Genomic DNA, 19,299 nt, shown 5'->3' with positions numbered 1-19,299 from the left:
ATGTATACACACCAAACTTCTCAGATTCAACTGTTCTCTTTCAGCTGGAGCAGAGATAGAAGCTGTGAGACAACAAACAAGATCAAATCTGAGTTACTTCAAAATTACATTGATAGGCACTTGCATGGCTGAGTGGTAAGGGGTTTGCTTCCCAACTACAGGATTCTGGGTTCAGTTCCACTGTATGGAACCTTGGGAAAGCATCTTCTTCTATAACTTTGAGTTGACCAAAGCCTTGAGAGTGGATTTGGTAGACAGACACTGAAAGATGCTCCTCACGTATGCTTGTGTGTGTCTATGTGTATGCATTTGTCCCCTACCATCACTTGACAACTAGTGTTGGTGTGTTTGCATCCCCATAACTTAGCAGTTCAGTAAAAATAACAATTGAATAAGCACCAGATTTTACAAAAAAAAGAAATTAAGTACTGAGGTTGATAAGTTTGACAAAAATTCTTCAAGGCAGTGCCCCAGCATGATTGTAATCTAATGACTGAAACAAGTAAAAGATAAGAGAAAAAAATAAGATGTAATTAAACAGAAGTTTGAGGGGCCGTTTCTACTGAGAAGGTCGTGTAGATTTACCAGTTTCAAAAATATACAAAGCTGGTGTATTGGAAATTTGAAATAATTTTAGATAACATAGCCAGCCTTAAGATATTACATGAAGTAACAATGAAGTAATTATAGATGGAACATACCACAATATCCTGCTGAATATATTAGCAAGAAGGATTTTATGGAATTATGGACTATCCAAATTATCATGCAAATACTCAGAAACATCTATCTATATTTGCCTGTCATAGTATTATTTAGAACAGAATCGTATTTAGATTTATATGAAATATGACAAATTATGTAGATGTTAGCTAGGATGCTATTAAACAACATTCTGTTATGGAAGACAAGATATTATGATGACAGGCACAAACATATCAGTTAGAAAACAAAATAACTTAAGTTTTTGAAATTATTTAGACTAAAAAATAAAATAAAAAAATAAAAAATAAAACAAGAAATGAACATGATCAGGTTAATGAGCTGTTTGGGAATTACTTTGAAGAAAATATTGGACAGCAATTGTGTTTTGGTAGCAGTCTCAGTGGCCAGATATAGCAATATTTCAATATGAATAATTTTGCAGTCAACATTTAACATGGAACAGGTGCAGGTAAGCAGTACTTAGAGAAATAAATTACTGCTTCGAGACTAATGATATATTTTAAGGGGACAGATAACGTTAACCATTCAAGGAAAAATAACAATAGAAATACATTAACAAATTTACCTGTCATAATAATTCTTCAAGAATGAAATAAAAGAATGGAAATCAAAGAAGAATGGCTTCTAAACAGTGAAATATGAAGTGTCAGTATAATTGAGACCAAAAGAATTATTTTTTATTTGTTTCTCTTTTCAAAATGGTTGTTAGAACATTGGCACCAATAGTGTCTAGGTTTAAATATTAGGTTGGCAATTTTAGCTCTGAAAATCATAAAATGGTTTGTAATTTACTGCTATAAGATCAGCACTGATTACGATATGTGCGTGTGTGTGTGTGTGTGTGTGTGTGTGTGTGTGTGTGTGTGTGTGTGTGTCTGTGCTTCAATGTTTATGTATGTAAGTATATATGTTGGTGGGAAAAAAAAAATGTTTATGCTTAAAATTGAACAATTATCACTTTATGTGGTGTTCTCAAATGTTAGATGACAGTGATGCGAAGTCAATAAACAATCACATTTTGAAAGTTGAGATTTAGAGTTCAATCTCATCATCATCATCATCATCATTGTCTGTAGTTCATGTTGGCATGGGTTGAACAGTTTGACCAGGGCTGGTAAGCTGGGGGGCTGCACCAGACTCTAGTTTGATTTGGCATAGTTTCTAAGGCTGGATGCCCTTCCTAACCTAACCACTCCAAGAGTGTAATGGGTGTTTTTATGTGCCAGTTACGTGACACTGGCATCAGCCACATTGCCCCTGTAAGGCCAAATGCTCAAATAGTGCCTTTTATGTGTCACCAGCACAGGTGCCAGTTACGTGACACCAGTATTGGCCACATTGCTTCTATGGAGCCCAACACTAAAATAGTGCTTTTTTCGTGCCATTTGAATTTCCATCCTGCAAAATTCAACTTCACTCTTTTACTGGTTTCAGTCATTGGACTGTGACAAAGCTGGGACATTGCCGTCAAGGGTTTAAAGTCAATCGTATAAACCATAGAATGCAACATAAACAACAACAACCAGTTTTTTATGTCACTGCAAACATAAACACAGACTCACAAAAAGACATATAGATACATATACATATATAAAACATATATATAAATATATATATATATATATATATATACGTAAATGTCGAATGATGAGAATGAGTGCTCAACACTGCATTGGTGGATAAAATTTCTTTATTTGTGTATTAAAGCTACCATTGGTTTCATGTTAAGAAAAATATCTTAACATCTTAATAATTTTTTAAGCTGATCGTGTTTATTTTGGATGAAAGCACAAAAAAAGTCTCAGGCAAAGTCTCAGGAATTCAGTCACACACATACACACACACACACACACACACACACATATATATGACATTGTAGGGTAGGTGTGAGAGGCCAGATCTGGCCAGTTTGAACATAAAACAAGTATTAAATTTGGATCGGATATGACTAGTTTAAATGCTAAAGAGTTAGGGGTGTATCCTGGCACCCATCGCCCCAACCTTCTTCTCTCCTATTTCATGTAGGGTAGCTATGCATTTCCACTACACTGTTGACTCTATTAACTGTTGTTGTCCCCATAAATTCTTAGGTAGTTCTACTTCTGATTCTAACGAAACTCAAAGAAACTATATGGCTATGAAATTTGCTTTGCAGCCACGTGGTTTTGGGTTCAGTTTCACTGCATGGCACCTGGAGTAAGTTTCTTCTACCTTAGCTCTAGGATGTCTAATGCCTTGCAAGTGAATTTCATAGGTGGAAACTTTGTGGAAACTCATTGCATATATATATATATATATATGTCTGTGTGTACTTCTGTGTCTGTTGTGTTCATCTTGCTCACATACACACACACATACACACACACATATACACACACACTGTAAATACAATGCTGGTAACAACAGCAATAGAAACAAATTGTTCAACAGACATTTTCTACAACAAATGGAGTCTTCCATGCCAACATGGTATTATCTAATTGAAGGCACTTGTGTTGAAGTTTGGTGTCACAATTAGATTCTGTCTGTGGCGATACAGCTAGACTGTGACAAATCTAGACAGTTGGTAACACAGGTAGCTAATGTTTGTAGCACAGTTATATATATGTATATATACGCTGAGTTTCAACTGTCATCCATGAAATCTTCAGGCAAGTTGTCGCAACCTGCTTGAACATCCTGTGTGTTTACAGGTAAAACTCAGAGTAGCAAGAGACTGACTTAATCAAAATAAAATATCATTAATCTCAACCATGATACTGGGTACTCCTTTTTTTCAACAGTCAATACTAAACAGATATATCTATACACATACACACACACACATATAAACAAACACAGTTAATAATATCTTTGTAAAATCCTGTTGTAATAAGCACAAATGAAATACAACTGAAGAAGAAGCCAACAAAACATGGCATTAAATGTACAATTTTAAATCCATGTCATTAATGTTTTAAAATTCTAATTTATAAATTTAGTAGGAAAATATATCACTTCTTGATAAATGCATTCAATTCCGAAGAAAAAACAATTTGATTTTCATAATAAATGTTTCTTTAAATCCAGTTATTGTTTATTCCCAAAGATAAATATATCAATGTATTGGTTGCCTAGACAAAGCAGTAACATTCTTTAACAAAATCACTTTCTCTCTTAAGTTTTAATTTAAAAATGTTATTATCTTAGGAAATGAGAGACACAGTTTTCATTTTCCAGACTCAGCTAATTTATTTTTGGAAATTGGGGTTTGGAAAGGATAAATAATGATTTACTTCCATAAACTTGTACAAGACCTCAAGGGAAAAATATGGTGGGATTAAGTCTGCTTTACAATTTTTACTTAATAGATTTATTTCAGTTTATGAAGACATTCCATGGCCAATAACAGAAATGGATTTCTTAGGAGATAAATCTTATTTCATTTTATCTTACTTATTTGTAGTTTTCTTTTTTGCAGAGACAATAAAGAAATATTTTTATTATTAGTAATTTTTCTTCAACGCCTAAAAAGCATTCAGTGAAAACGTCACTAAATCTTGTGAAGAAGTATTGTCTTCAAATAAAATCTGAGATTGCAGAAAGTAAAGAGGCGTAATGCCTGGAAGTAAAGCAAGTCTTTTAGAAAGGAATCTTGTTAATGACATTCAAACTCACATTAGCATTAAACTTCCAGTTTCGTTTTAAATTATTTTCCATCATAAGAAACTATATTTATTTTCTTCTTAAGTTAATTGAGAAAGGCTGTTTAAAACAGCCACTACTTATAAATATAAGGACACATTTCCATAGAATATCCAGTTCAGATTATGCCAATGGAAGTTGTGTTCAACAAGTCCTATTGTGTATTCACCTTTATTGTTGTTTTAAGCATAGCAAATCAAGATAAACTGAGCCAAGTATAACCTATATCATATTATGTTCAATGAGCAAAATCATTAGACATACAGATTAATTAGACTTTTCTCTATCTGTCTCTAATATCACTACCTCATACTACATGTTTAATTCTACCACATGAATCTCACAATGTATTTCAGTGTACATCCTTCCACTCATACTCTAGGTATTCTTCTCATTCAACTTGCAGATAGAGAACACCTATTATTTTTTTACAGTAACATAAAAAAAAATCATACCACAAACCATGTGTGCTATAATCTGTCAGATTTAGAAAAGGAAAATAAGTAAAATATTGCCTTATTTATGTGACACGTGGAAGATGTATTCTTCCAAATGAATTAAACTCAGTGGTTTAATCATTTCATTATCACACTGAGAGCTATGCCAACCCCAAACTAAGTGCCACTGCATAGTGCCAAAAGTGGGAACTTCTCCAGAGTCAAAATTGGATACTACATATTTTGGGGTTCAAGGAGCACAACAGGCTTTACAGGCCAGAGAGAAATAATTGTCTATATCCAGCCTGCAAGAACTATTTTATGCTGCTAAATTCTCTGTTCATAATATAGGTCAAAGCTAAGGGATAAAAGGTTCAATATACATTATAACAACTTTATTAACATTAAAAAGAGGCAAGAACGTGAGGTGTTAGTAAAGTTTGTGTGCAAAGATGTGTGAGAAAAAAAAATCATCCGCATAATATATATATAGTCTAAATAAGAGTTATTAGAGTGAGAACAGATATAGTAATTGTCAAAATTAATGCATTCAGTTCTTGGGAAGAATAATGCTTGATAGAAAGCTTGCACTGATTTAGTTGAAAACGTTTCAATATTATTTATGCTGCTTGATTCCATTTGGACAAATGTGAGTGAATTTATAATAAAAAAGCTTCTTTATGGCTCAACATATATAGGATAAAGTGAAGGTAATATAAGTCATGTCTTTCAACATATGGTTTGTAAAATTCTCTTTTTTTTTTTAAATGGTCAAGATCACAAAAGATTTACTAAGGTGTACTGAGTTGATACTAATCCCTACTTTACTCAGGTTCTGACTCTAAATCTAAGCTGATATCATAATCATCATTTAATGCCTGTTTTCAATGCTGACATTGGATGGATAGCTTGACGGGATCCAGCAAGCTACAGGGCTGCAGCAAGGTCCAAGGTCAGCTTTGGCATGATTTCTATGGCTGGATGCTCTACTTAATGCCAACCACTTTACAATGTGTACTACCAGTGAGGTCACCAAGTAACTTGCAAGACAGGAAAAGAAAAAGAAAAGGAAAAAGAAAAAGCCCTCTTGTCTGAGTCAGGGAGAATTTAAGAGAATGGGATGTGGCTTTATGCTAGGTGTTGGAAGGTTAAAGAAGGATACAGGAATAATCACAGATGTCTTACTATAGAGCAGATATGTAGCTATCCTCCACTATATAAGTTGGGGAGTTGCCAGATAAAATGGAAGTGATGGGGTACTCAGAGCAAACCCTCATGGAGCAAGGAAGGGAGCATGAAAGAAGATACAAACAGGGGATCAGGAAAGAGAAGCAAGGGTTGAGTGTGAGAGGAGAGTAGGAGATGAGGAAAGGTGGGGATAGAGTTGGATCCACTGAGAGGTAAACAGAGGTGGAGCTGCACTTTGATGGGAAATATCAGTATGGACTCCCAAAATTAAAAAAAATAAACTTTCTTTTGAGGAAACTGAATTAGGGGTAGGACTAAACATTGTCATGGGCTAGATGTTTTACACCTATGGACACAGCTTTTCAAGTTTCTTCAGAAATCTAATGTAAGATATCTGCATGGAATGAGTGTCGAAACATTTGTGCAACAATTTTTTTTTTTTTTCATATTTCTACATCTAAGGTCTCAGAAGAACTTAAATCACAGCAAAGGGGTACATATGAAGGTTGGTGGTGCCAGACCCTCACAGTCATGAAAAACACCAGCCACAGAAACAGAACATGAAGTATCAGTGATGGCAGTATTCCAGTACAGCCACATTAAACTGCCTGAAACTAGTAAAAGAGTAAATCATCACCATCATCATCATCACCACCATCATCATCATCAAAACCACCACCACCTCCACCTCCACTACCACCGCTGCCGCCGCCGCCACCACCACCACCACAATCATCATCATCAATATTTAACAACTGCTTTCCCTGCTGGCATGGGTTGGACGGTTTCACAGCAGCTACACCAGGCTCCATTTGTCTGTTTTGGCATGGTTTCTATGGCCGGATGCCCTCCTAATGTCAACCACTTTACAGAGTGTACTGGGTGGTTTTTATGTGGCACCAGTGGAGTCAGCAAGTGGCTTGCAAGACAAAGATCTCTCAGCTAAGAGAGAGAAAGTGGAGCTGAGCGAAATAGCTGTGAGCCAGGTGAGAGGTTAAAGTATAACAGAGGGACAGAGATAGTTGTCTTACTATGAGAGTAGATAGATATTTGACTACTCCAGTAGGAAGGGGAGGAGAGGCAGGGGACAGAGAGTTAGAGAGAAAGACAGAGTGAGAGAAATAGATGTTGTTGGGTATGTATTGGGGCTTGTCTACAGGGAACAGTGATGTGAGGGAATATAAGTAGCACAGAGGGGATAGAGGGGAATGTTCCATAAGAGTGTGAAGGGAGATCTTTAGAGATGAAGAAGACATAGCTACAGTAAGTAGTGGTGAGAAAAAGTGGAGTGGCTGGGAGAGGATATATATGTATATTATATATTTATATCATCATCATCATCATTTAACATCCACTTTCCATAATGGCATGGGTTGGACAGTTTGACAAGAGCTGGCTAGGCAGAAGACTGCACTATGCTTTGCTGTCTGTTTTGGCATGGTTTTTATGGCTGGATGCCCTTCCTAACACCAACCACTCTGCAGAGTGGACTGAGTGCTTTTTATGTGGCACTAGCAAGGGGAGTCCAGTTTTGGCAAGGTTTTTTTTTTTTTACAGTTGGATGCCCTTCCAAATGCCAACCACTTGTGAACTGGATGCTTTTTACATGGTACCAGCCACCGGCAGGGTCACCTTGCAAGGCAAAGATCCTTTGAGAGGGGATGTGGTATTGGAAGTGATCTAGTGCCAAATGATGAAAGGTTAGAGTGTGACAGAGAGACAGAAACAAGTGTCCTACTGTAGAGATACATGGTTACCCAGTGAGAGGGAGAGAGAGGGGGGGATAGGGAGAGAAAAAGAGAGAGAGATTGATCAAGATTGAGGCCAGTAACAAGTGTGTTGCTGTAGAGGATGGATACATATTGATATATACGTATACATTTACACACACACACATAATATTACGAACAAAATAACATCACAAAGTAAAGAATACACGAAATCTATTGTATGTAGAGTAAATATATTTACAGTATTTATTCATGTATAATGTGCAGACCTAATTATAGGTGAAGAAATGCCAGAAAAACTATCTCTCACATGTATAATACACATTGACTTTCCTTTCGCATTGTGATGTATGGAAAAAGAAGAATTTAGTTAGTTTTATAATTGCTTCTTAAAATACATTGATAAAGTTCACGCATACTAAATGAAATGAAAACCAAACTTGAAAGTGACCTTTGAAATTCACCCGGTGTAAGCCATGGAAATTACACAATCTGTGTTACCAGTATATACATATTCAATGGTGCTTACTGAAAAAAAAAACTATTTTATTTTCTGACTGACTGGGAGTTAAAAAACATTAACAACTAAAATAAACCAGTAAAAGTTTACAAAATTAAATGAAGCTATAAACAAAATTATCAACAAGCAATTTTAACTGAAAACTTTGTTTCCAAATATTGAACCCTTTAAATATGAAACTATATAACACTAACTAATGGGCATGTTTATGTTCGGAAGGCATTAAGACTTCTTTTAATAATCTGACGGAGTTTCTTTTAGTACTTAGTGCTTACCCATACACCACAGCAGAAGTGTTAAGACTGATTCTTCTGGTGGTGTAAAGCACTCGAGGTGGTGTAAAGCACTCGAGGTGGTGCCACACAAAAGCACCTGTGTGGTGCCGCATAAAAGCGCCTGTGCAGCATCACATAAAAGTGCTTCATGGTCCCAACAAACAAAATGGAAAAGGCATTGACATGGAGGATGGTGAGGAAGATGCACTGGAACAGCCACTCTGACTCATGGGGCTCACACTTGCAGTTAACCATCTCTGTCCCAATAGCAGTGAGCAGAAATATGGTCTGGGGGTCAAGAATGCTCGCAGTCTGTACTGCCACAGGCTGGACCATAAACCTGCCAAAGAGCAACTGATACCTTTATAGTTTGCTTTTCTCGGCCTGACAAAGAGCAGAGACTAGGCTGCTAGCTGAACATGCCAGGTCTGAATTACAGGGAATTGTATGTTCCACTCCTTAATGTAAAGTTACCCCATATAAATTGCTCTCATCACCATAAAGACAAATATACAAACGAAAAAGGAATGATTGTTCAGTAAGTTATGAAATCTAATATTCACTTAACTGCAAAACTCACTCTAGGCTTACAACAGTGATTTCAATCTTTTCCTTGCCAAAAAAATAGTGCAGCCACCAGGTATTTCAGTATAATGACCCTCTAACAGGGAAATAATCCCTATGCTTAGAAAGTACCACAGAAAGTACAGCAGTCTTTTTTTTTTTCTTTCTTTCCAGCAGAAAACTCATTATCATTCAAAAGCTAGCCACAACACTTTTGCAGTCACTTGCAGACTTAGCAATCTTCCCTTGGAAAGAGAGCAAGGCTTGGCTTTCCACTTCCACTTCCACTTCCACTTCCACTTCCACTTCCACTTCCACTTCCACTTCCACACATACACACATAATGAAATCAATGAAGATGAAAAGAAAAACAACACTGGAGGAACAAGTATTAAGAAATGTTGTATAGGTTTAACACGTAAAAGGAAGGGAAAGAATCATTTCGTATACTATTCCTTCATCAGAAGAATATATACGAAGGGGTACCCAAAAGAAGCTGGAATTTTGCAATATTATCTTATTCACTAAGTTTTACATGTTAACACTTTTATCAGCTTTGAAGTATTTTCCATTTGAAGCAATGCATTGGTCCAGACATATTTTCCACTGTCCGAAGCAGTCCTAGAACTCTTGCAAAGTGATGCCCTTTAATGCCTCCGCCACTTTTTCTTCAACTCTTCCACATCTATGAAACATTTTCCTTTAAGGACTTTTTTCATTCAGGGGAACAAAAAAAAAAAGTTTCAGGCGGCAAGACTGAGTGAATAGAGAGGGTGGGTAAACAGAGTCATGCCATTTATGGTCAAAAACTGTCTCACACTCAAGGCAGTGGGCAAAAGTGCATTGTCATGATGAAACCACCACTCTCTAATTTGCCACTGGTCAGGGTGTTTTCATCTCACTGTGTCTCGCAAACACTTCAGAGCTGCCAGGTAAAATGTCTAGTTAATTAATTGTTTGACCAGGAGGAACAAATACTGTGTGGACAATTACTTTCGCATCGATGAAACAAATCAGTATCGTCTTGATACTGGACTTCAGTTGAAGCAGTTTTGCGGGGAATGGTTACATTGACTCCTTCCATTGACTTGATTGCTGCTTTGTTTCTGGGTCGTAGCCATAGCACCAGCTTTCGTCACCATTGACTAAAAGAGGTCCGGATCAACTTCCAACTCTTCTTTCAATTCACAACACACATTCAGTCGTGACTGCTTTTGATCTTCTGTGAGCAAGAGAGGTCCTCCAAAATCATGAATTTTCATGATGTTTTCATTTGTTCGGGAAGTCGACAGTTGTCCTGAACAAGGTTGGTCTTCAAGCAACAAGTGACCATTCCTAAAGTGTGAAAACCACTAATAAACTCATGTTTTGCTCATGGCAGCATCCTTGTAAGCTATTTGAAACATGACTACTGTTTCAGCTACCATTTTCCCCAGCAGAAAACAGAATTTCACGGAAGCATGCTGTCCCTTCGTTTCAGCCATTGCAAAAATTGACAAACAGGGAAGAAGCACTGCAAAACAAAGATACACCACATGGCAGTATGACCTTAGTGGATGACACTGGTCAGCAGACTGATGCCTGAGGGTCGCATCGAGTGGCTTCTAGCAGCAGAAGCTTCAATTACAAAAAGCTTGTCCCACAGAGAATGTTTCCAGTTACTTTTGGGTACCTCCTCATATATATATGTAATATATATATATATACACACACACATATATACATACATGTGTGCATATGTATCTTTATCTTTTATCTTTTACTGGTTCCAATCATTAGACTACTGTCATCATTGATGAAAACATTTACGATGATGTTGCCATGGTCTAGGTGAATTCTTACTCAGTTACAACCCTCTTGGATGGGTAAAAAAGGCTATGTTTCACTCATACTCTTTATTTTGGGCATGATTTCTAAAGCTTGGCGCCTTTGCCAATGCTAACCACTTTACCAAGTCTACAGAGTCATGTCATCAAGGCACCAGCACTAGAGTGGTTATCAAGTCATCAACAAGATAAGACTAAAAAGTCTTCTTGACCTTACACTGTCTCCACCAGTTAACTAATCTGTTTACAGAATGTACTGGATACATTATATGTTAATGCTTGTTTTTATGTTTAATAAATAAATAAAAATTTACATTAATCTTTTGGGTTACAGTCTTAACTGCTGAAACTTCAAAGGTCACTGTCAACAATATTCTTATATATAGAGGGTGTGGTGAATAAACTGTCATCTAAATTACGCAAAAATGAAAATAACACTGACATCTCATTTTAACAGATATATTTACCAAAATTACATAGAAGTATCTAGAAATACTGATGGGTAAATTTATTCAATAAAATTGCCATTGGCTTCAACCACAGCAACTCATCTGGATGGTCTCCTTGTTTAAATTGGTGAATGCTGCCATAATCTTTGCCTTCGATTCATCTTTGACATTACAAGGAGTTTTGTTGATCTCTCACTTAACTGTGTCCCACACATAATAATCAAGGGGGTTGCAGTCTGGGGAGTTAGGTGGCCAGATGTTAGGGTGATGTGGTTGCAGAAATTGTCTGACAGCCATGACTGGGTACTCCTGCTTGTGTGGCATGGTACAGTGTCTGTTCCCAGACATAGGGTCTTCTAGCAGCTACCCTCTTCACCCAGAGCAGCTCTACCACCTCCAGGCATTTGATGTAGGCCTCCGTGTTGAGTTTGATGCCGTGTTGGAAGATGAATGGAGGCATAACGTCGCCATCACTAGTAATCACTCCAAACAACCTGATGTTGATTGGATGTTTGATTTCTATCACTCTCAATACATGTCCTCAGATTGCACTGTCCTCAGATTAACACCGAAACATTCCGAAATGTTCATATTAGAACATCTGGCACAAAAACTAAGCGGTGCAGCATGTGATTTCCAAATTTCAAGCAGAGTGAATTGCCTCATGGTGCTGTTTTTCTCACAAACGGTACCCAACTGACCCTACTATAATGTGTAGTTGACAAAATCAAAAACAAACAATGTGCATGCATGAAATTAAAGATATAAAATGGCAATAATTTGCCCATCATACTCTGTATGTATATACATATACATCTATATAATTGAACCAAATTCGATGACTGGCACCCGTGCCAGTGGAGCGCTGACAGCACCATCCAAACGTGATCATTGTCAGAGCACGTGAAAAAACATTCGAGCGAGGTCGTTGTCAGTGCTGCTGGACTGGCTCCTGTGCAGGTAGCACGTAAAAGACACCATTTGAGCGTGGCCATTGCCAGTACCGCCTGACCAGCCCTCGTGCCGGTGGCACGTGAAAGCACCCACTACACTCTTGGAGTGGTTGGCATTAGGGAGGGCATTCAGCTGTAGAAACTCTGCCAGATCAGATTGGAGCCTGGTGCAGCCATCTGGTTCACCAGTCCTCAGTCAAATCGTCCAACCCATGCTAGCATGGAAAGCGGACGTTAGATGATGATGATGATGATGATGATATATATATATATATAGTTCGAATTTACAGAAAACAAAAGGTGGTAATAGTGGCTTTATTATCTATTTCTTGCAGTGCGTGGTGAGGCGTAAAACCGATCCCTTGTTATAATCATGTATATAATTATAAAATATTTTGTAAAATTTACCTATGAGTTTTTTTATTTCTGCACTGACCACCTGGTAAAATTACTATTGATTTTACCCTTTTATAATAATATATATTCTTTTATTCATTTCTTTTACTTGTTTCAGTGGGTCTGAACCCAGAACCATGTGGTTGGGAAGCAAGCTTCTTACCACACAGCCACACCTAAAACACATGTTACATGTAATTATAATTGAGGATATAAAGAATAGCAGAGAAGCAGCTAGTTAGAAGCGGTGGCTATTTAAGACATCACTGGCTCTGAAATATGAGTTTGATGTATGAAATGTCAAGATGAAAGTTACTAGGAGCATGTCTTCTGTCACAGGAAAATGTGTATACAGGATTAAAAGCAGTTTATAATATAATGATATTATAACTGGAGAGAGATTCATCATCCATTACTTCTCTGCAAATATTATTACAACTAAGAACAAATGCCAAATGAACTATACCATTTCTTTGCATTCCCAAGACACACTTCTGTTTTCTTCTTTTTTCTGGGTTTTGAGTAGCTGACAAAACTTTCTCTGAAGATAACTGAGATTTTCATGGCCCTAAAAAGAAAAAAAAAAAGTATAACAATAGTTGATAAAAAAAAAAAACAACAACAACAACAGCCACCGCCACCGCCACCACCACCACCACCACTATCATCATCATCATTTCCCATTGTTGTTTAAACCAGTCATGGACAGTACTTTCTGAATGGCAAACTAAACAAAAAATTACTTCAAAGTTTTTTAGTAGTATAGTCCACCAGACATGCGGCATGTCTCATGTGGCTCACTTCTCAAAAAAAGGCTGCCCATGCCTGGTTTGAATGTTTTGGGGATTTTTTTTTTTTTTTAGTGGTGCTATGAGTTAAATGGATCTATAATGCAAACATATCTCCCCGCTGTGCTTCAATTTAATTACCATTTCCTCTGTAAATCCTATTGCTCTTATTTATCTCATCTAATTCTTTTCAGGACTTCTTTGGTGTACTAGAATCAGAAGTGTCTTCCAAAACAATCTCAAAGAAATGTTTTCTTTCTGCCTGCATTATACATTTTACATGACAATCTGTTATTAACCTCTTATACCAAAATTATTTTCTCAGCACATTAGCATTCACGACATTGATTCGTTTGTCTGTAGAGTCTTCCTATAGTCAACACAGTCTGTCTCCAATCTCAAGTGTTTGTCTACACTATCTATCTATCAAAAGTAACTGTCTCCAATCACTAACCATTGTCTTGACTCCACTATCTTTCTATAATCACTTCAGTGTTTGTGTATGTATGGTTCTCAACCATTTTGTTTTTCTATGGACCCCCTTGATTCTTGTTTCACTTGGACGGGCCCTCATAACTATTTGATGTTTAAAAAATCCTATTATATTTCTATAACTAAATATTAATTAAGAATTGTATTTAAAAAAATTCTTAATATATTTTGTGTATTGTAGAAGTATAACCAATTTATTGTACATAAACTTTAATGACAAAATTTTATATGGACCCCTAAGGGCCATGTGCACTCTGGTTGAGAACCACTGGTCTACAATGTCAGTCTCCAATCTCTGCAGTGACTACGTTGTCTGTCTACAGCATCTGTCTCCAATCTGTATAGTATCTGTCAACAATCACTGTAGTGATTTTCTCAATCACTACGAAAGTGTCTCTTGAAACTGTATATCTACTGTGTCTGACAACATTGTCTAAGAGCTGTTTTATGTCCAAACCAGCCACATCTGGCTTCTCACACCTACCATGCAATGTCATTGTAAAAATAAACAAAGATAAACAATCACATTGTCAAAATTTTGAACTTAAGAGATAATTCGTGATTAATTCAGAATGTTGTGAATAGATAGGTATTATATTTGATAGAGAAATCTGAATGCTAAAGAGTTAATCAGGTACATACTTTAACGCCACACCTGGCTTTTGAGTGACTATAGTAGGACCTACTTTATTGTAACCATTCATGCCAAGTCTCCATTTTTTTTCCCTTTCCTCACAATAATCATGGAAGCCCTGAAAATGGTCCATTGGCACAGCCTTTCCTCTTCAAACAAAGCTATAACAAAATAATCTGCTCCCTTGCATACTTGCTCTTTGTAATCGAAAGAGAAAAACAGCAATAGCTGTTCTATAAGCTCCTCCCATATGTAGCCTCATTGAAATCAATGAGCTTCCAGGTTCGTTTAATTCATTTTGAAAATCTCTAATCCTTAAGCATTTTATACTGGTCATATTCTACCGAAATATTCTACCTATTTTATGCTAAAACTGACCAGACTCAACCTCTCACACATACCCTACAATGTCATTCTAAAAATATACAATGCCTTCATCAAAATCTTGTAGTTGCAAGACAATGTATGGTTAATTCAAAACAATTTGAATAAATAAGCAATACATTTGACAAAGAAATCTGAATCCTAAAGGGTTAAGACTGCTCATATTGTTTACTATTCCAGAAGTACATCATGCACTACACCTATAATTGTGGTTTATTTTCTATAGATATGTTTAAACATGCTATAAGCACAGGTGTGGCTGTGTGGTAAGAAGCTTGCTTCTCAACCACATGGTTCCAGGTTCAGTACCACTGGGTGGCACCATGGGCAAACGTTTTCTACTATATCCTCGAGCCAACCAAAGCGGTGTGAGAATATTTGGTAGACAGAAACTAAAAGAAGCCCATTGTACATGTGTGTGTGTGTGTGTGTGTGTGTGTGTATTTATATGCGTGCGTCTGTGTTTGCCCCAACACCATCGCTTAACAACCGATGTTGGTGTGTTTAAGCCGCTGTAACTTAGCAGTCTGGCAAAAGAGACTGATAGAATATGCATTTAAAACCCTTTAAGGTTTTGTTCCAGCATGGCCACAGTCAAAAGACTGAAACAAGTAAAAGAATAAAGAATACTTATTTCAGAGCTGTACTTGACATCTAAGTGACTTGATCTGAGACCATGTGTTGAAAATGATACAACTGCATTGTGGATGAAAGAGCCATTTTAGCTATTTAAAAGTTCAAAAGCTCTTAAAGTCAAATTCCATCTTATTTCTTGAGGTTGTCAAAAATTTTTGTCATGCAACTGTGACCTGAATACTGACATTGTTCCACTGTTGTAAAACTCTATCAGTGACTGGGTAACAAATTGCAATTTTGAATCTTCAATAAATAAATGAACAGTGAATTTAACAGCTGTTGTCTTTCTAGATGGATAAAACTGGTCCGCCAAGGCAGAACTGCTAAACTTATTTAATCATTCCCTGAAGATTGTTGAGGAGAGCATATAATCAGGAACTCAACTATCATGATGTGTGATGCATGTTAGAACCTCATTGTAAAACTGTATAACAGCAGTCCCCAGCCTTTTCAATACCATGGACAATTTCACGCTAGACAATTTTGCCACAAATGAAGGCATCATGTGCAGAATAAAACACAATGAAGTGCATAATATAAAATCAATATAACCAATATATATTACATATATAATACATATATAATGCAAAAACACCCCGAAGACTGTGATAGTCAATAAAATAGAAATAAAATTTCAAAAGTTATTCTTTTTGTGTGGATCAGTACTGGTCCATGGCCTGGTGGTTGGGGAACCCTGCTGTAAAGAACAGGATTTTCCAAGATTTACACCTACAACAGGGAGTCTGTGAAAGCTAGATGAGATTCAAAGAAAGTTGAAAGACTTGAAAATCACAATTTCTGATCACATGGCTTTTTGATACCAATCCTCCAGAGACCACATTTGGTTCTATGATATAAACCATAGTCTTAGAATGGTCTAGATTAAAAATTTCCATCCAAATTTTATGCTCCAAATACTAGCTTAATAATGACAAGGATAGTCTACAAAATTCTTGATTATTTTCAAAATTAATTGAAACAAAAGAAATGTCTCTCAACAGAAATATAGTACACAAAAAAAGCTCAACTTAGGTTTTAACTTAAAACAGTCTTTCTTGAAATGTTGAAACAATAAATATATATATGTAGATATATAACAGATTGTACTATATGTTATATAATGAAATGCATAATTAATTTCAAGATTTAATTACTAGTCACTCAACCAGATTTCACATTACTTTGCCAACAAAGGAGACTATCTAGTTGCTTGACTTGTAAGAAATATCAACCAAGTCACACTTAAATCAGACCTTACTGTATTACATAAAAAAAAGACATTCAGTATTGAAATCTTAAACACACTATATCTGAAAAGAAGGCAGGATGGTCATGATTGGAATGCCATTGATTTGTTAATTATAAGTTTTTAAAAGGTAGTGAGCTGGCAAAAGTGTTAACTCATCAGACAAAATGCTTAGCAGCATTTCTTTTGACTTTATGGTCTGAGTTCAAATTACACCAATATCAACTTTACCTTTTATCCTTTTGGGGTCGATAAAATAAGCACCACTCAAGTTGTTGTAAGTGACTTGCCCTCCCCCCTTAAAGTCACTGGACATGTGCCAAAATTATAAAAAATGATTTCTAAGTCTTTTAGGGCAGTGGATTGACAAAATTGTTAGAGCATTGAATAAAACACCTTGCAGTAATTCTTCTGGCTGTTTAAGTTCTTGGTTCAAATCCTGATAAATTTAACTTTGCCTTTGATCCCTCAATTGTTAATAAAATAAAGGTCAGTCAAGTATAAAGGTCAATTTATTCAACTAATCCTTCCCTCCAAAATGCTCAAGCCTTGTACCTATGTTAAAAACTATTACTTCTAAGTTTTCTCTGGTGAAAGACCATCAACTTATAACTCACAAGTAATGTCTTCTCTGAGTATGTGGATATTTTGAAAATGTTTCGTGGAGTGATGACTGTGTCTTGCATACTTACAGGTTGCCCTTTGGCAAGATATCGCACCTGTTCAGCCACTCTGCCAAGGATACAGCAAAGTCATATACTGAGTGGAGGAATCCTAGAAGATCAACAGTCAGGATCACCAATCTCTGTCAAGAGAATAACTACACTGCATCCACAGGAGTGGCATTCATGGTTGTGTAATTAGCTAATGAGAGATTCACTATGACTCAAGCTTCCAATTCCAATTCATAATAATGGAACTGAATGGTGACAGAGAGTCATGGGAATCCACAAAAGCATCGTGTTCAAAGAAGTAATACCATCTACTGAAACAAGAGATTTGTAACCAAAATTGGCAGGCAAGATGATCATGGTTGGAATGCCACTGATTTGTCAGTTCTAAGTTTTTTTTTAAGATAGAGAACTGGCAGAAGTATTAGCAAAATGTTTAGTAACATTTTAATGAATCTCATTGACTGAGTAAGTCAATGAGATTCATTAAAGTAAGTTTACTTCTCTTTGTATTAGAGGTGGCTTTATAATCAATACCTTAATCAACACCCTTTGTATATATTTTATTTGCAACGAAGGAATGAAAATAACAAGTCAAGTTGTGTGGTAGTTCAATTGTGAAGCACCAAACTAGACATCATAAACTGTCTAGAATGACTCATTAGTCTTAACTATTTATTTCGCCTTAATTATTAACTATCATCAGCACTTTAATGTCTATGTTCCCATGCATGCATGAGTCAGGCAGAATTTGTTGAGGCAGATTTTCCATGCCCAGATGCTCACCCTGCTGCCAACACTCAGCTGTTTCCAGGTAAGCTAATATTTCACCTTGGCCAAACATGTTTTCATAGAAGACTGAAAACAAATTACACTACTTACATGATCATGATGCTAGCTTGCAACTATCACATGGTGTCAAGACAAGGGTGAACAAACAAGCACACACACACACACACACACATATTCATGTATATATACAATAGGCTTCTTACAGTTTCCATGTACCAAATTCACTCACAAGGCTTTGGTCAGTCAAGGGCTATATTAGAAGACACTTGCCTAAGGTGCCACATAGTGGGACTGAACAAAAACATGTGCTTGAGAAGCAAACTTCCGAACCACTCAGCCATATTTACTCCAAATTATTAACATTATTGACTGATAACAGTTAGACAATATTATTAGCTAAATGGTGGTTGAACAGACTAGGTCAGACATTGATCATAATCAAGATGTCTCGGGTACAGCAGTACTATAAATTAGTTATCACCTGTGCAGGTAAGACACTGCAGTACCATGAGTTGATTATCACAAGTCGGGTGTGATACTGCAGCACCAGTCAGGTCATTTAGTACAGCAGTGTCTTATCTAGACGTGATGATTAAGTCATAGTATAGCAGTAGTGATCATTATAGTAGTGGTGGTGGTGGTGGTGGGTAGTAGTAGTAGTAGTAGTAGTAGTAGTAGTAGCAGCAGTAGCAGCAGCAGCAGTAGTAGCAGCAGCGGCGGTGGTGGTGGTTAGTAGTAGTAGTAGTAGTAGTAGTGATGGTGGTGGTAGTAGTAGTAGTAGTAGTGATGGTGGTGGTGGTAGTAGTAGTAGTAGTAGTAGTGATGGTGGTGGTAGTAGTAGTAGTAGTAGTAGTAGTAGTAGTAGTAGTGATGGTAGTAGTAGTAGTAGTAGTAGTAGTAGTAGTAGT

The 19,299-nt window shown here is 36.6% G+C and overlaps 1 protein-coding gene across 2 annotated transcripts in view; it reads right to left on the bottom strand.

The window, feature by feature from the left end:
• The window catches only part of LOC106874580 (ubiquitin-like-conjugating enzyme ATG10), a 321,299-nt gene that overhangs the window by 74,712 nt on the left and 227,288 nt on the right, over positions 1-19,299 (bottom strand). For both annotated transcript variants that reach the window (XM_014922365.2, XM_052970266.1), the window contains one exon: positions 13,215-13,316. In XM_014922365.2, the coding sequence (XP_014777851.1) occupies positions 13,215-13,316 (102 nt within the window). The remainder of the gene's footprint in view (positions 1-13,214; positions 13,317-19,299) is intronic.

Source organism: Octopus bimaculoides, chromosome 8, assembly GCF_001194135.2.
Source record: "Octopus bimaculoides isolate UCB-OBI-ISO-001 chromosome 8, ASM119413v2, whole genome shotgun sequence".
NCBI classification, from domain to species: domain Eukaryota; kingdom Metazoa; phylum Mollusca; class Cephalopoda; order Octopoda; family Octopodidae; genus Octopus; species Octopus bimaculoides.
The sequence above is the reverse complement of the archived record's forward strand: the minus strand, read 5'-3'. Positions and strand labels throughout refer to the sequence as shown.